This window comes from Siniperca chuatsi, linkage group LG7, assembly GCF_020085105.1.
Source record: "Siniperca chuatsi isolate FFG_IHB_CAS linkage group LG7, ASM2008510v1, whole genome shotgun sequence".
NCBI lineage: Eukaryota > Metazoa > Chordata > Actinopteri > Centrarchiformes > Sinipercidae > Siniperca > Siniperca chuatsi.
This window is the reverse complement of record NC_058048.1, coordinates 25740548-25758715: the sequence shown is the minus strand read 5'-3', so window position 1 is coordinate 25758715 and position 18168 is coordinate 25740548. Positions and strand designations below refer to the sequence as shown.

The 18168-nt window shown below is 38.9% G+C and overlaps 1 protein-coding gene across 1 annotated transcript in view; it reads right to left on the bottom strand.

Moving 5' to 3' along the window:
* zmp:0000001236 (mastermind-like protein 2) overlaps window positions 1–15570 on the bottom strand; it is a 38076-nt gene extending 22506 nt beyond the window's left edge. The window contains exon 1 of the mRNA XM_044202861.1: window positions 14222–15570. Within this exon, the coding sequence (XP_044058796.1) occupies window positions 14222–14632 (411 nt within the window). The 5' untranslated portion in view covers window positions 14633–15570. The remainder of the gene's footprint in view (window positions 1–14221) is intronic.
* Window positions 15571–18168: the final 2598 nt, after the last annotated feature.

The window sequence follows — 18168 nt, the reverse complement described above, 5'->3', positions numbered from 1 at the left end:
CACTTAGCATATTATATACAAACCTCAATCAATATCACCAGAGCTCCTATCAGTTCTTGTATGAACATATTTAGATTTTTAAAACGATTTCAAGATGCTCTGACCTTGACAAATTTCAGTGAAAAAGAATCTAAATCATGTAAATTCACATCAAACTAAGGGGCCTGCAGTCTTAAATTCCTATCTAGTGCTAAAGCTGAAGTTCAAGATAGTGACAACCAATATACAGTATATCTCAGCATTAGCAAGTAGCTTTCATTTTTACAGGACACAGAAAATATTCTACAGTACATGATAGTTTCTGCTCTTCAAGGAGACACTCCACCTGACAAGACTACCTAAACAATCTGTCAAGTGAAGTGAAGGAGGACATGAAGTTAGGAAAGTGGCCTTCAATTAATTTATCACATTTGACCATGTCTGTGTGTAGCTGAACCACAGAACACCATGCTGTTAGGTTATGGCACAAAAAGGCTGGCTTTGTTGCCGGATGTGGGAAAAACATCCAATAGACTCTAAAAAAAGCACAGGAAGGAAACTGGGGGTGGGGTGGCAGTGAGTAGCAATGGGGGTGTGGTGGTGGAGAGTGGGAGTGAGAGAGGAATGTTCTCTTCACTCTCTTTCTCCTTGTTATCATGCATACGCACACATAATAACCCCACTTTCTCACTAACAGCTATGAAAAGAATGTAGCATCACAGTTTTTCTCTGTCAGCAGAAGGGCAGGAGAATGAGCCTTTACTTAATGATCGTTTGCCATCAATTTAAAAGAACAAGTCAGCTAAAATAATTTAAAAGGGCCCTAATACAGGAACCATTCCCTCTGAATATCTACTTACAGTGCATGATTAAGTGTTTTTTAGGCATCTCCAACATTTTGTCAAGAGAAATATTGCAAACATTAACATTTATCATATTCTTTCATTTTAATAACCTTACAGAATTTAGTTTTGTATGGTCTCATGTGCTGTATACAGTAATATTAGGATTCTCATTCTTTGGAGAGACTGACACAGTGGAAAATTCACAGAGAAGAGTTGAATAATTAATTGATTAATGATCATTGGGAGGCAGTACTTGACCTAACACATCCCTCCTCTCCTTGTGCCAGATATAGTCTGATATGACGCAAGTTTGTTTTATAGGTCCACTTCACTACCATACATTTAATCAAAGTTGACTCTAGTGGAGATCAATCATGCCCTGGGTTTGCTACACATATGATCTGGTTTTGCCCTAACTTTGCTACATTTTAGTGTGATATTGTAAATGCTTACACATATAAAGATAGTGTGCCTTATTTGGATATACTCCACAAGCCCGCTTAAAAGCAGCTCCCATGTAGTTATAGGATTCACCTCCTTAATTGCTTTAAGACTCATTCTCATCTTCTGGAGGCAACATTCACCACTTGGCTTTACCAGATGGATTAAACATACTTTGTACTTTCTGAGAGTGGAGAAAATGAGATAAAAACCTAAAGGGGCAAAAACAACAATTTAGGAGAATTAGGAGATCGTTACTGTGAGAGTGTGTGTGAGACCTTTCAAGGAGAGGAAGAAGGTGAAAATGAAAGCCCTTACGGAGATAGTGGGAATCCCTGCCCAGAACTTCCCTTTTTAATTTTGGTTTTCTTTTCGCTTTTCTTTAAGCTTAAAATGCACTTAATAACCATAGAAACCCCTGTACACTGTAATGCAATCCAGTACAATGCCAACTACAGCCTTAAAAATTACAATAGTAAACAAAACCTCTCTGACAAAGTGGCAATTAAAACTTACAAATCTCAAAAAGATAGTATTCATTACTATTGCATAGCAGGGGTTTAAATTATTCTGGTTATTCAGTGTATTTATCTGATACTTAAACTTCTGGATCACAGTCTTCTACAGCTGCCATAAATGTTGCAAATAAAACAGTATGAAGTCAAGACTGTTACTGTCTACTACATGATTTCAGTGTGAGACTCCATGTTTCTGCTCATTACTCGTTCATATAATCCTTTCATGGCAGGAAAACAGATTCCTCTCACTTGTCATGCAAAGAGCACATAGCGTTTACATTGTAAAACACTATGCATGTTTCATTACATTTTAGAATCAGCTGTTTCTGTACATGGGTTTGATCATCTTCCTCTAGTGAACTTTTGTGATACACCTTCCAATAAAGCAAAGTTACAGCATGTGAATGCTCATACCCAATGAAAGTTTGCCTCATTTGAATTAGAGGAACTGCTGTTGTTGGCCAATCAAGATCTATTATTATTATTATTATTATTATTATTAACATTATTATTATTATTACTATAAGATCTGCACTATTACATCTGCATGTAGGGACTTTGTCTTCAAATTAATTTAAAAATAGCCTTTAAATAAACATTTTTTGCATATTAGAACAAAGAGCATTACTTTTAACTGGAGCCATGGTATATTTGAAATCAAAATAATTAGAATCAAAACCCAATCATGAAATCAGTAATCAGATAGCTTTCCAATATGTCATAATCAGTACAAGCTGAAATTAGTCTAAAATAGCCACCAAACCATGCAGCGCCATCATCACTATAGGTCTGCTTCCTGTTAAAACAAGATTGTAGATGATTCGACAGGGCAGATAAAGACCAGAGATCCTACCCTGGTTTCACCTCCCGTGTGTGCTCTAGATGCAACAGCAGTGTCTGTGTGCCTCTAGGCAAGGTAGAGAGAGAGCAGGCGCCAGAGCATAGCTCAGCACTGTGACACCTCACCACAGCAGAGCACTAACACAAACATTCCAGCTGCCACTTCTCAGCCTTATTGGCAGAGCTGAAGCAAGAAACAAGACCATCTATGTTCCTCCTCTAGACCCGTATCTGATGTAGACAGGCTGGTCTAGCAGTCTGAAAAATTTGAATTAGGATTTGACAGTTGTGGGAATTTGAAGGCTGATACAGCACCAATACCTATATTTTGTGAGCAGCTGATAATTGTGATTGATATTTAGTTACTTAAAATCTGACCATGTTCATGCCCAAAAATGACAAGGATTTAGTAGTTCCCTGAGATTTTCTACACTTAGAAGGGTGAGAAAACCTCTGAAAATGCTACCATTAAGAGAAAATTCCACTTTTTTACAACTTTATTATAACAAATTGGTTATAATATTATTGGACTCATCTGGGGTCACTGCAAGATCGCCCCAGTGAAGTCCAACTGGGCAAAAAATGAGCAGTCAAATGATCAGACATGCTAACAAGCCAGAACCAGGCAGATTATCTACCACTTTATTTGGAATGTACCTGTAATGTTTTTTAATAATCCCTTATTGCATAAGAAAATGATGTGTGCGCAAAACTAAGGCAAGTACAGTAGGTCAAAGTTAAATTGTGAGGGTTGTTTACAACTGACAGTTTGGGTAATAATTTTACAGTTTGCATTTGTTTTCTCCTCCAAATAAGTTGGCTAACCTGGGTGTTCGTTTTAAACCTGTCTGATAGTCTGAACACTCTAGTTTCTTGCCCAGTCTCACTCCTTTTTGGCAATGATGTCACATTCCCAGATATCAGCAATCATCTTTGGAGTTTTTTCAAAACCAACGATAGAAGCAATGGCCAAAACTGTGAAAATAAGATCCAAGATGTAATAAACTGGAAAAATCCTTTAAAGTCTCAACTGAATCCCAAACTAATTATATGGTTGAAATCAGCTGGCAGCTCCATAAGGCAGGGTGAGACAGTGGTGCCATCCATTGCCTGCCACACTATCCTGCAATGATTTAACTAGTGTGCTGTCTAAAAAGTAAAATAAAAATCACTGAATTGGTGGCTGAGTGGTTAGCACTGTCACCTCACAGCAAGCGAGTTCTGGGTTCTGTGTGGAGTTTGCATGTTTGTGTGGGTTTCCTCCAGGCACTCCAGTTTACCCCACCAGCAAAAAGGTTAATTCTCCGCCTAGAATTGGAGTTGGTCCCCGTGCACTGCTCCTAATACTTAGGATGGGTTAAATGCAGAGAATGAAATTCACTAGAAGATTGATTGTATATGTGACAATAAACTTGATTTGAATCTTGATTGAGTATCAATTTGACAAAACTGAAAGGATCTGATATTTAATAAAACAATAAATTCAAATGCTCATGTTAGAGGATGGGACAGCATTCACCTGGTGTGTTTTGCCACATATTGTTATTGTTACTGCTGAGACAGAGAAAGCCATGTGCATATATGACAGAGAAAGCCATGTGCATATCAAACACATATCAAACACTTTTTCTGCAGAAGGAAAGAAGACAAAGAAAAGGAGATGTCAAGGACTAGAGACAAAAAACTGTAATAATCTATACTTGTGCTGAATTTGCTATTAGTTCCTGACATTTCTTTCTAAAACAATGTCATTTCAGATATGCAAACATTGTCTATACCAACTATGTTTGTGACTTCCACCTTTCATATATTTTACATCTATATTCCCCCAAGGACAACTGGAGCAAAGAACTGAACATTACCACGATGCAAATGGAGTTGAACTATTACTTAGACCCCAGAGCACAGGAGCGGGAGGGAGAGAAGAGAAGAAAAAGTGAATGCCTGTGCCTCTTTTCAGCACTCCGCAACTCTGGAGCCTGGGAACTTCGGCAGCTTGGCCGGGCTCTGAGAAATATCCTGAGCTGTAATGTAAACATGTCTGAACTCTGATCTAGCATGGCCCTCCCCTCCCCCCTCCCAGTTTAACCCGGCATTCTGTACAAGGGGTTTGCCGGTGACATCAGGAGCCCACTTTCTCATTTCCTGAGCGGGGTAATGACCCTGGGGAGAATAGGCTGTTTGAAGTCCTGCAAATAAAGCTGCTTTGCTCTGAACCCAATTGTTCTTTAGCAGAAGAGCAAGATGGCTGATTACATTTGGGCTTTGAATGGTTTTGTCTGATAAATAGATCTTGTTGTGAACTTATAAACCCATGTAAGACTGGAGTAAAGAATTGCAGCAAGGTAAAGACAGAGTCATTATGTTAACATGGTAGCACACCCAGTTCTCCAGTGGCAACTGTGATAATCTGATCTGTTTACAACAGCAGCTATAACAAGTCCAGGAAACTCTGACATATCAGGTGGCTGATTGTTAGATAAGTGTGAGAACAGTTATAGATAAGCTCCTGTTTATCCAAGCATCACAAAACTGTCAGCTCTTAAACAAAACCTTCATAGTTGTCAAGTTGGTGCACAACATGAATGAGAAAAAAGGAAAAGAAACCATTAACCACTGTCTATTATCTAGGTATTGCTGTAAACAAGGCAGCAAAGTACTGCTTGTGTTTCAGTTTGCAAGCAATTTGTCCCCTCAATTCACCTTCCATGCACTGCACATAAAATACACCTGAACATGCTTGTTCCCACAGGGTTCCAGTTTCACCACTGGGTAGCAAAGCACTTGTGGAAAGACACTCCAAGGCACTAGCCCCCCCCCAATTAAGTCAAGCAGGAAAAACCTGACAAACCTCAAAGAGCTCTCTCAGCAGAAGAAATCGCATCAGGCATGAACGGATACCTCTACAAGGCCCCTCTGAAGATACAGATGTACATAAACATGGTCCTTTTTTGCCAAGTGATTGCCCTTGTGATTGAAGTGATTGAAGCTTTACATATAGTTTTTTGTCTAAATTCCAGATGATGACAAGCCATGAAAACATGCTTCCTTAGTCAAATGGATTTAATAGCTACGGTGGAGCACCAATATATTAGTCCTCCTAAAATTCCCCATTGACTTAAGTGGCACAGATGACATTTTTTGTGTCCTGAGATCCACATAATGCTCGAAATTCAAACAAAGTGCTGGCAACAACAGGAAGCATGCTGAAAGCACAAATCAACAACAAAGGGATACAGTGGGGACTCCCTAATCCAAACCCCTTGGGAATGGAGGTATTTCAACCCAGTGAAACGTTCACTTGGATGAAACACTGAATAGTGGGGTGATTCATATTCAAAACATGAAACAAGTATCCACACATATTCTCAGTGTCTCTTGCAGAGTCTAATTTGCAGATCATGGATCAACAACTAATTTATACAATTGTGCAGCATTTTTGGAACTCGTTTTCATATTAGGTGAATTTATCAGATTGCAAGTTAGACTTTGAGATATATTATATTTATACTTATATTTTCTTAATTTGTAGATTAGTTTGTTTACGCATCTATGCAAACTATGCATCTTCACATAATTTTAGACAGTTATCATAACAACATTTCTAAAAAAAACACAGGTTGTAGTTTTTCACATTACACTCAGACAAGAGTGTAGCAAGAAAAAAAGTGAAACAAATATGCTAACTGATGAAGTAGACCTAAGCTGAAGTAATCCTTTACATTTTTGTAAGTGATTGCACTGTGTGCCATAAAAATAATAATCACGAAATAACATTGGTTAAAAAGGGTTATAGTCATCAGGGTGAAGCCATAACCAGCTGTGGGGGTGGGTATCACTGAGATATCTTTATCTTATCCGTACTCTTATCGACCCGGTTCTTTATCAATACTCTTACCAGTTCGTTTTAATTACTAAAGAATTTAGTTTTTTTATTATCATTTTTGAAAGAGAATAAATTCAGAACAGGATTAGAATTGATTTATATTTTAAATATAACTAAATATTGAGAAATATACAAAGTTCACAACAGCAAAGTCACTATTTATACTCAATAATATTTCACTGGAAAAAAATCTAAAATGTCAGTAAAATATATAGCCTAATATTCCTGACATCTAAATAATGAGTGAAGCTTAAAAAGAATGAAGAACACAGACATCAGTCAGTATCAGTCTTTCCTCCTGTCCTCTGTCCTCCTCCCTCTGCTGTTGCTGCTGTGATTCACTGCCTGCAGTTACTGCATGTAAGAGAGAGGAGGGACTGATTTGGAGGGGCGGCTACCGTCTCAGCCAGTAGCTACTGTAAGTTTACAAGAACTTGCCAAATTTTAAGATTCGTGGCAAACTAAGATAAACAGTTAGGCTACATACATACAGCTTTCATTTTAGTTTGTTCATAACAATTCACTATTAGCTTAACAAGTGTGCTGTGGTTGTAACAACAACAACTGTGCACAAAGCAGGTGGAAATATCGCTTTTCTACTTTTTACTCGAGTTATCGTCAAGTCAAATAAAACGTCACCTGGTTCACTGTCTTCCCGCGGCCTCTCTGCTCTGCTGTCCGCTCTGTGTGTGTGTGTCTGTGTAGGAGCTGAGCCCCGCCCTTGGTCAAACACACAGAGAAGAGGACAGAGAAGCTAGCACAACCATAAAATATTTTAAAATATTTTTTTGCCATGGATCCGCTCCTAACTTGGAGAACAGATTCTTCCTTGGCCCATGCTACACCCTTCCACCAAGTTTCATGAAAATGGGGTCAGGAGTTTTTCCATAATTCTGCTGACAGACAAACAAACGGCACTGAAAACATAACCGCCTGGGTGGAGATAATAACATAAAACTGAGAATAGCAGCAAATTCTCCAAATGCTCACGTTTGAAAACATTAAACCAACAAATATTTGGTATTTTTGCTTTATAAATGACTTAAAAAAATCCTGTAGATACATTTTCTGTTGATCAGCTGATAAAGCAATTAATTGTTTCAGCACTAGACACATCACATTATACTTGTTTTTTAGAATAAACCATATACATGACCTGTTATTCATTACTATACTGAGTATAAATTAGTAAATTGGACACACAAAAACAACATAACCTACACCACAAGGGAGGAGATGTTGCAAGGTTGATGCTGATCATGTATTTTCTACAATGTTAACATGGTGTCTGAAGGTAAAGCTGTTACCTTGCAAGCTCTGCTAGAGGCTGCAGACCACAGCCAAGGACAGCAACCAGTTGTCCATGGAGGAAAGGCTTTTAACCTGGGACGGGCAGTAGTTCCAGTACAACTACAGGCTAAATTTACACTAAAAGGCCAGTTGTATACTTCATACCGAAGCAGAGCAGACCTAGCCCACCTGGACTGTCAGAGGCTATGTTCCTCTGAGCATGTACTCACTTATATTGTATCATCCCTTGAAGACTGAGGATGAGACGGGTCTACTACATGATTTCAGCAGCACTCTTCAAAGACAGATACAACCTTCCAATAGGCTGCTGAATAAAACATTAGGCTTGTGCGCCAGGGTGGGTTGTGTGTGTGTATCTGTGTGACGGGTGGGGGAGTGGGAAGAGGCAAGAGGGAAGGAGGATGAGGGGGTTCTTAAGACACCACTATTAGAGATACTGTATAACAGATTATCCATGAATGCCTTTGATTTGACACACATCCTCACTGCCTTGCTGGGTGTTTGGAAACTTCTGTCTTCCCCGATTCATATGTTCTTCTTTGTTTTCTTATTTTGTGTTATTTTTTTCTATGTGTATTTTTTTGGTAGCATGGAACTTGTTAACAAAATCTAAATTAGTCCAGAAAAGAATGAAAGTGTGCTCATTTCAGGGGGAGAAGGCGATGCAAATCTTGCCAGGTACAGAGATGTCCCAGATTCACAGAGCACTATTTTGAACACGTTGCTGCTGCTTCTGCATGACACCACATTTGCTGAGCCTTGTCTTTTTAAGACAAATTATAATGAATGTACTTTTTTTCCTACCGAGATACCATTAAATGTATCATCTAATAAAAATATGACAATATTATTTATTAATATCATCAACCTACATTTATTTCTTTTATCAAAATGATCACCAAGTAAAAGATGCAGGTCCAGTCTTATTAGCCAACTTCCAAGATGTCAAATTATAGTGCAGGTTTAATACTGTTTCAGCCTAATGGATCATCTCTATAAAGGAGATGTACATGATCAAACTCTTATCAAACTCTGTTATCTGACATTTTTACTGTTCTCTATCATTGATTAATATAACTTACACTCATGAAAGCTTTTACTGTACAGTACATGCACCCAGTGTCTCATAGGTATTTTCTAGGATAAATCCACTGGTACACAGGAAGTGATACATGTTTTCTGGAATTAACAATATTGTTTGGAGCTGGGTAGTCAGCAAAAGCTACCATGGCTGGACAGACAAGGAAAATAGAACCACAAAAAAAAAAACCCAATGTTCAGTTTGATCTTGTTACGGCAGTGAGAAACAGCACTACAATGACTGCTTAGCACTAAAGATGTCCTCAAAATAAAAAAACTAGAATCTCTTGGACAACCACTTAAAATTTCATTTGACATACTCGGACATCATCATACTAGAACTGCTGATTTGTTGAAGATCCTGGCTTATGCCATCATGACATTGGATAAAATTAAAAGCTGCAGTTTATAAGATGAAAATACTGTCTCTATAATTTCTTTAGTAAATGTCATTAACTCAAAGGGATTGAAAAATAAAGCTCCTCTGAGAAATGTCAATCATCAGTGAACTTTGTTTCGTGCCACTTAAATATCTGGTGTCTGAGCTACCAAAAGAGAAGCTTGTTGAAGCCTGTACCCTGCTCTCCCTCGAGGACATAGCAATCATGATCACAAAATATATGTGTAGCTAAGTTGTTTAGAATGCATGTATGCTGATGTTATCATAAAACTATGTTTACTGGGGAATAGAGACATTCATTTCATGCACGATTTAGCCAGAAGATGATACAGTAGCTATTAACTAAGTCAGAATCAACATACTGTCCAAACAAATGTCCTCCAGTGGCAGTAATTTCCTTGAAACTGACAAGCCACAGCATTAGCCTTGTGTGTGATATTAACATACCCCTTCCCCCTTCCTTTAAGACAAGCAGTGCTTACGTAGGTCTACTTGGTGCTAAAAATTTATGAACTGCCTTCGGATAGGACTGTGGAATGTCCAGAACATAATGTTACATGGCCCTAACTTTTATTACATAAGTCAGTAAATCTGGCTGATGTGTATCAGTAAAAGGCCACTGTCATTCTCTGAGCAAAATGTAATGATGATTCCTTCTGTTTATGTTGTGTCAATTAGAAGACATAACACAGAAATTTATAGATGGAGAAGTCATAATACTACCTGAAATTAATCTGGAAATACTTGAGCAAATGTCATCAAATGACTCCTAACTTTAATCACATTCCACAGCATGATTTACTATCATGTCAGTGGGTATCATTTTGTCAAATCTATGGTGGATTGTGAATGGGGGATAATGCTTTTGTATTGACCCAAAGTCTATAATTACTCAAATCTTTCAATCTAATAAGTTTACAGCATTTGCGCAAAGTATTATACTCTCATCCAGTTAGGGTCCAGTATGGTGAACTGTCAATATACACCCTTTTGACTAAACTACTTTGGTTCAAACTATCATCATAAATATAGCATATCTGAAAACATCATGAAAACAGAATACTGTGACATTTATTACATTCTAAAATTAGGTGATTTTGTTACAAAAACTCACATTTAAATAATAGAGGACATTTTAAATACATATTCCACACCAAAAAATGCACTATGCATATGTAGAATTGGATTGTGGCTGTGTGTAAACCATATCTTGGAATGAGCACTAATCCCAAATAGAAGGAGGAGATTAACAGATGGCTTTACTACAGTATATGGAGGCCTATCTTAATGTCTTTTAATCAGAGCACTATGAGATGCTCGACTCATCTCACAGCTACAGTCTACACAATGAGACAAGCTTAATCACATCAGGATTACAGTGTAGTCGTGCTGTCAATAAACAGCACCCACAGCGATTTCAGTCCTCACTGAAGGGGACTTAAAGTAATTCAGCATTCAGACCAAATGACAGCCAGCTACTCCTAAAAGAAAAAACTTTAGCCCTCCCATGACAACATGGACGCAATCTGTGGGATGAACATGGATCCTTGCTGCATCCACAGGGTTGTGTAAAGCTGTGGGCTTCACTGTGGGTGGCCTCCATGGACCTGGGCTAATTGTTTCACATCACAGCCGAGCCAGGCTGAGATCAGACCACCGGCAGCTCTGATTCAGGCAGTTCAACAGCCAAACAGGGTATGCCAGGAAGCACTTACAATGCACACCCCACCCCACACTCATGCACACACTCTTCATCCATCATACATGACCACAAGAGTAAAATGAATTCATTTTTCTCCATGCTATTTGAGTAAGCTGCCACTGGTCAGCTGGTAGTTGTAGTTACCTCAGTGACAATGAATTAAGAGGTGTGATTTTTCTGTTTCATTGTCAGCATTCATGTCATGTTGACTGAACAAAATGTACTTAAAGGTAAATACAAACATATGTCACACAAAAATTATACTATGAGAATACTCTCTCTCTTTATTGTAAAATATTAACTTAATTTTTTACCAGTGTTTTATTTGACTACTACAGGATGTAATGAAGCATTTAGCTGTAGAATTGTCACAGTAGATAGTGACAGGAAACATGAGGAGAGAGAGGAGGAAGACACGAAGAAAAAGTTCTTCGGCCAGATTCAAATTGATTGTGATTTTGTGGTTTGTGTTCTAGACCACTAGATAACCAGGATGCCTCACGCTCCGGCTGCTGCCGTGTGGTGGACACAAAGAGTTGCATGTGGGCAAACACAACAGGCAAATATATCAGCATACAGAGCGCTTTCTCTATGAGTGCATGCTGCTCTAGGCCTGTAGTTCCCAGATCTGTCACTAGAACAAGACTGGGAAATAACAAAATCCTCCCAGTGCACAGAGGACTGTTAATCACCATGCATCCCTGGCCTACTGCTTTTTCAAGGCCCGTTTGACTTAAAGTAAACATGTGCAGGAAATGTATTCAGTGGCTCTAAACATTTATATGGGGGCCTTGTGCTTCAAACAGTTTCATGGCCAGCACATCTTTCAAGAAGGTGCTTAGTGAACCATTTGTTAAACGCAAGATAATAGGGCATGGCAATGCATGGCATGCTATGTGCAGTGAGGCTGTATCCCTGTTTGTTAAGCCTTTAGTTTGTGTACTCACTATCTGTATTGTTGATAGACCATGTATGATGGTTGCTGGATCCTGATCTGGTGAAACTCAATGTCTGTACATTGTAATACAGGGCTAATGTCTTGTAAGCTCTACTCTGACCTATTTCTGTGCTGAATGCATTTACTGATTCAAGTATGAAGGGAAAGATTGAAAAACTGGTTGCGAAAAAAAACCATCATCTAAAATATGAATATCCAAAAGATTTCGATGAGTTCATTCAAGCATTACGGAAAATCATTTTCTGAGTTTTTGGATAAGAAAGCTTTCATCTCTTCTTCCCCATTTCTCTAATTTCATCTAAAAGAATATCCTTTGTTAATCTGGTCTCAATGAGCACTGTTGTTAAGTGCTGCTCACTCTGCACTCCCAGCCAGTCATAATCCATTGTGTTGTTTGCCCCTCACTTGGTGTACATTTCCATCGCAAATTCCAATGTGAACAGTCAATAACATGCACAGATGTGGCCATTGTAGAGGCCTTACTTCTTAATTCAGAAAAATGTAGTGGTGAACTACTACTGCACCCCAGGAAATATTTGAAACACAAGTTGTACTCTTTATAGCCAGAGATTATTAAAGAAATACACATTTTAAATTGTTGGTTGCAAGAGTTATTCTACACTTTACTCAGTTTGAATAAATTCAAAAAAGAACTCTGCAGTATTAATGTTGGATAGATGCAGTATAACTGTATTAAGGGGATTTCTGCAATGGCTGCTGTTCTGCTTCATCCAATCATCATGAGTTGCGAAAAACATATTAACCTAAGGGTTGATAAAAACATGTACGCCAGGACTTCATTTCCTCCTCACCATCTTGCTGAACTCATCAGTTTTATGTAGAACACACTACTCCAGAGTCAACATCAGTAAAAATGAAACACTACATGATAATGATGTTCCCTGACCTCTTTTAGACAGTCAATATAATCCATGATGTTGCTGTGTCTTGCCTCTCATCATGTCCCACAGCTGTACTGTACCTTACAGCATGAAAACTAAATATCTGGAAAGCTAGAAAGCTCAACTGCACTTTATATTAGTACTATAAATCATGGAAAATCCTTTTCTTTTATGTAAAACTCTTGATGAAGGCTATTATCAGTTGCATGACATGTAGTAAAGGCTATGCTGTGCCTAATTCCAGTGATGACAATAAATGAACTGACAGAACAATCATCGCTGTCCTTTTATGGCTTTACTGGAACAAAATATTACATTGTTTATTTTTCCATTCAGCATCTCAAGCAAATCTAGAGCAGGAACATCTGCAAGCTTTCACCCTTTTGACATTATATTGAAATGCTGCTTGGGAAATAATTAATAGTCTAGATGCTGAACTCCCTCATGCCCAATGAAAGAAAACAACAAAATAAATCACACATCTCACTGCCTGTGCCCTTAACAGATGCCATACAGGAAGTCAGTCCTATCAACACTAGCGGGCACACAGAAAGCCCTGCTATGTTTCACAGTTAAGTTTCCCTACACTATGTTATGCAAGGCTCTGTTGTTAAGGGAGAACATGCAAACTATACTGTCCTGAGCCTTGAAACTACTCCAAATAAGGTCCCTACTTAATACAGGACCCTACAGAAACAAACAAAAACTATCTTGTTAAAAAACACTTTGAGAAACCCTGTTCAATGACAGGTAGCATCCTCTTGAGGATTTGGTAATTCATGTAATACAAAGGAAACTGAATTATCTGTACTGCAAAATGAGATAACAGTGCATATTAAATGGGTTAAACAAGCCACAGAATGCATCCGCATCCCTGTTTGGATCAGCTGCACAGTAGAGATGCTGACATGGTTTGCAGTAAATGCAAAACATCCCCATGGCCCAATAACCCCAAAACTATTTCCTCTGAATGGATTGCTTTGCAAACAAGCTTTGTGATCCTGTATCATCTCATCTACTTCAAGGGCTCTTTTAATCAGCAAAATCGGGAAGCAAGAGTTTATTACTCTTGTTTTAAACATTTCCTGAATGTTGTGCCATTTGGTTGTACTCTAAGGCTGGACAGAACCGTAACTGTTTGTTCATCAAGAGTCACAGAAGAGTCATTTTTGAGTGATTCCTGAAGAAATATTACTTAATACGTTATCACTTAAACTACAGCTCTCAGCTGACCAGCGGCTTATATACCATGCAGACAAAATGCTTGTAATGTAATCCCTCATGGTCAGAGTTTTGTTGTTCTGTAAATTTAGGCAGAACTTTAACTGTTTGCTCATCGTCACAAGTACCAAAACTCACCGCTATGCGCGTGGAAATCTTCTGCTCGCCCTCTGCGCCCTTTTGCTCTCCGTTGGCCCTGCTGTACTCTGGAGGTTGCTGGTTCGATCCCCGGCTGCCCTTTGTCTTTCGGTTCCCCGGCCCTTGGTGGACTATGTTGAGTAGGTGAAGCGTACTCTCGTGCTCCCGGTCCGAGCTCTCAGCCTGACCCCGCTGGTAGCGGTTCTCGCAGGTGGAGTGGTGCCTCCTGCACAGCTCTATGCGGGCGCGCAAACGCTCCACTATGGCGTTATGCAGCTGAGGAACCGCAGAGCCTCTGGAGGTGGCCACCACCGGCCCGTTGCCGACCCCACCGGGCATAGTTCCTAAACCGACACCCAACATGGGTACGAATGCCCCTGCAGCAGACTGAGCAGGGGTCGCTTCTCCCATGCCCGCAGGTCCCCGACAAGTTTATCGAGACTGAGGTCCACTGAGCTTATAATGGACCACAGTACGGGCATGGAAGAAAACGAGACGTATGGACTCTCTATAAGCTATGATCCCATGTGGAAAGAAAAATACTAGGCTACACTGCACGCACAAAGTCACTTGAGAGAAAGACGATGTAGCCTATTTATTTGTTGAAAGATACGTTGTACAATTATCTTGTCAAACTGGTAGGAAATGTTATAGTGATATGAATGATTAAAAAACACTTGCCTAAAGTAGATACGGTCAGTATAAACTCATATGTTCCACAGAGGCATTAAAAAGTCCCAGTGTTACTGAATTGTATTAGTGATTTCTTCCTCAGGGGTGTTAATATGTCAGCTTATAATTAAAACTGAAATGATTTACAAACATGAAAGGTTCATGGATTCACAGCTGGAATGAATCAGCTATTGCTTTACGACCTCTGCTCACAGATAAATTATATTCAATATGAATCCCTTGGATGATTCAAAACCATAGCACGCACAACTTCAGTTTCATCGATAGGCACATCCCTGGCACACTGTCAGCTTACTTTATCTCAAATGTGCCACACTTATTAAATAGTCACAAAAGAGTAAGACTGGCAAGTATAAATCGAAGAGAGCGATTGGTCGCCAAAATAGGAGAATCTACAAGCACACAAAATCCACTAAACTTCAAGACTCACGGCATTTTTGTTTGGAAATGAGTCCTTTATCTCTGTCTCGCTCTTTCCATCCGGATAAGAAGGATCTGGTTGCAAATTACAAGTCAAAAACCACGCAGCAGAAGCGCAGAAAGCCGTTGCATAAACCGATTGAGATCCGTCTCACATAGTCCATTGACAATCGTTTGTCCGTGTGGTACACCGAGGCAATAGCGGAACTACAATACACAGACCCTCATTGTATGAACATTCCTCTTTTGACATGATACACTCGTATGGATGTAGCGGGGTCCAAATGCACACTCTAGTGGAATGAAGGGTGAATTGTCCTGCAAGGCATGGACCGTGACAGGAGAGGGAAAGGATCCCCTGAATGTTAAATAATGACACTACTGTTGCATTTGTAGATACAAGTAGCCGATGAAGTAGTGGCAGATTTGATATGATATTTATTGTTTAAAATATCTTCTTGTGGTGGTGTTTGAGATCTCTTAATACTATTAACCACAACCAGTGATGTCTTTCAAGTTAATAGATATCTTTGGCTGTGGTGCACCGGTTTCTACAGTAGAAGACGCTTCAAAGGTGTCTTGTACTAGAAGGTCGTGCAGGTTTACATGTGGTGTATGGGGTTTCTAGAATAACAGAATAACAGAAATATCACAATAATTAACTAGAATATAACACACAATACAAAGTCAATTAGCCTAGTTAAACTGAATGTCCTATAAAACTTTGGCCTTAGTGTCAATACAACATTGGATATAATTCATCTCAAATGAGAATAAAGTGGACAGCCACACTATGATCTAAGAAAGCGTCCATTTGGTCGTAGTAAAGTATTAACTTGTAAGATTCCACAACTATATCAAATTCTCACACTAAGAAATAAATAATAAGGCTGCAAATATATGTTAATGACAAGTTACATGAGAACTAATATGTTTCCTGTTAACCTCATACACTGTCTGCTGAACTACATGTTGCCTTCTAGTCAGCAAGTCAAGTTAGGCTACACTACACATTAAAACACTGAACACTCACTCATTTACAACGAGGGTACACATTTAAAGCATACTTACATATTAACTGACACACATAACCTCATATACAGACAGAAATACAACTTTTATCCCAAACATATCCGTCAAACTCTTTGGAGTGAACAAGCAAACAAACTAAACAAGCCAATGCATCAATTAACGACTCAAATGAGCTGATTGGCTCCCGACATGCTCGTGTACATGCTGTCTAAATGAGAATATGAGAACTGCAAGCATTCTTAACACTTCCCTTTTAATTTATATCTGTCTAATACAGTAGTTGACTGCTGATTTACTGTGTTCATCAATACCTAATGAGGCAGAGAAAATATAGGCTACTTAGTACCTTTCAAATTAAAATATGGGTATTATACCCCCTCTCTCAAGGTAAGTCACTGTAACAGACATACTTTCATTCATCAACTGCAAATTTCGTTGTAGATGGCTGCAGACTTACCCACTAGCCTATATAAACTAGTTGATGAAGACTGGATGCCAGCATACTATGGGTTACAACCACAGACAGGCAGTCACACTGACATTCACAGGGACAGGATGCATGTTTTTGTAAAGCAGAAGGAAACTGAAGCACCCAGAGGAAAACCACACAAACATGGGGAAAACATGCACAGAAGTCTACACAGAAAGACCCATAGAGGAAAGCAATCCCATGAAACACTGACTTGCCTTGCTGCCCCTTTAAAAAAGTAATTACAAAGTGTTATAATAATAACTGTAGAAAAGGCTCTAGCAATGCCAGCCCAGGCAGGTTCCAGAAATACCATGTGCTACGCAGCAGACAGTTTCCCTAGTGGCCAGGGACCTTATTTATGTAAATCTTACCTTTTGTGTGCTAGATGACTGAAAGTAAGTAAAGTGTTCTGTTAACTGTTAAATAAACTGTAATGTGGTTATGTTTATGTTAGGTTATAGTTTATAGTGATTATGTTTATGTTATGTTATGTTATGTTATGTTATGTAGAAGATAGTTTGTGTTAAGTTAGTCCCCTCATTGCCTGTTTTGTTACTTGGTGGTTACTCATGCTAATATGCTAATATCAGCTATGGCCAGAGAGCCTTGTTAGGTTTATTAATTAAGCTACATAGAAATTGTTAGCCGTCATGTTGCACACTCAGTATTTTGAATGACAGATTTATTCAGCTTGTGTGAAATTCCATCCATTGCTTACTACTGAGAGTTAGTTGCATTATCTTTTATGCTTAATCCCTTATTACTAAATGGGCTTGTATTTCTTGTGTATTACATTAGTAATGAGGATTACTCTCCTGTTTTGGACCACACACACACCCCCACACCTCTGCATTGTGGATTGATAGTACTATAAAATTGAAAGGTTGAAAGACTTTAAGTAAAGTTATATAAATACAAGTCCAGTCTCTGTGTCCTGACCCAACACCCGATATTGGTGAAAAACACCTGAGCCAGCTACATTCTTCAGTACAATAATAATAATAATAATAATAATAGAGTAGTTGAGGGTTTAACATCCTGTCTGGGCTGTTTTGACAAGGGAAGAAAGATTGGCTATTGTGGTCACCAATCTGTTGACTCTGCAGTTATGGGACAATCTCATACCACACTTAGACCACCCTGCTTACACCCTGCTTGACATTAGAATCATTAGACTGGCCTTACTGGCTACTGTTAGTCTTGAAGCAACCTGGCACTAACTACATCTCAGGCTTTAATTTAATCTTAGTCGTTGGGGATCACCCCCTGCTTAGTCCAAAAAAAGTGATAAGATCATCACTATCATGAACACATGGGGAGATACTCCTGT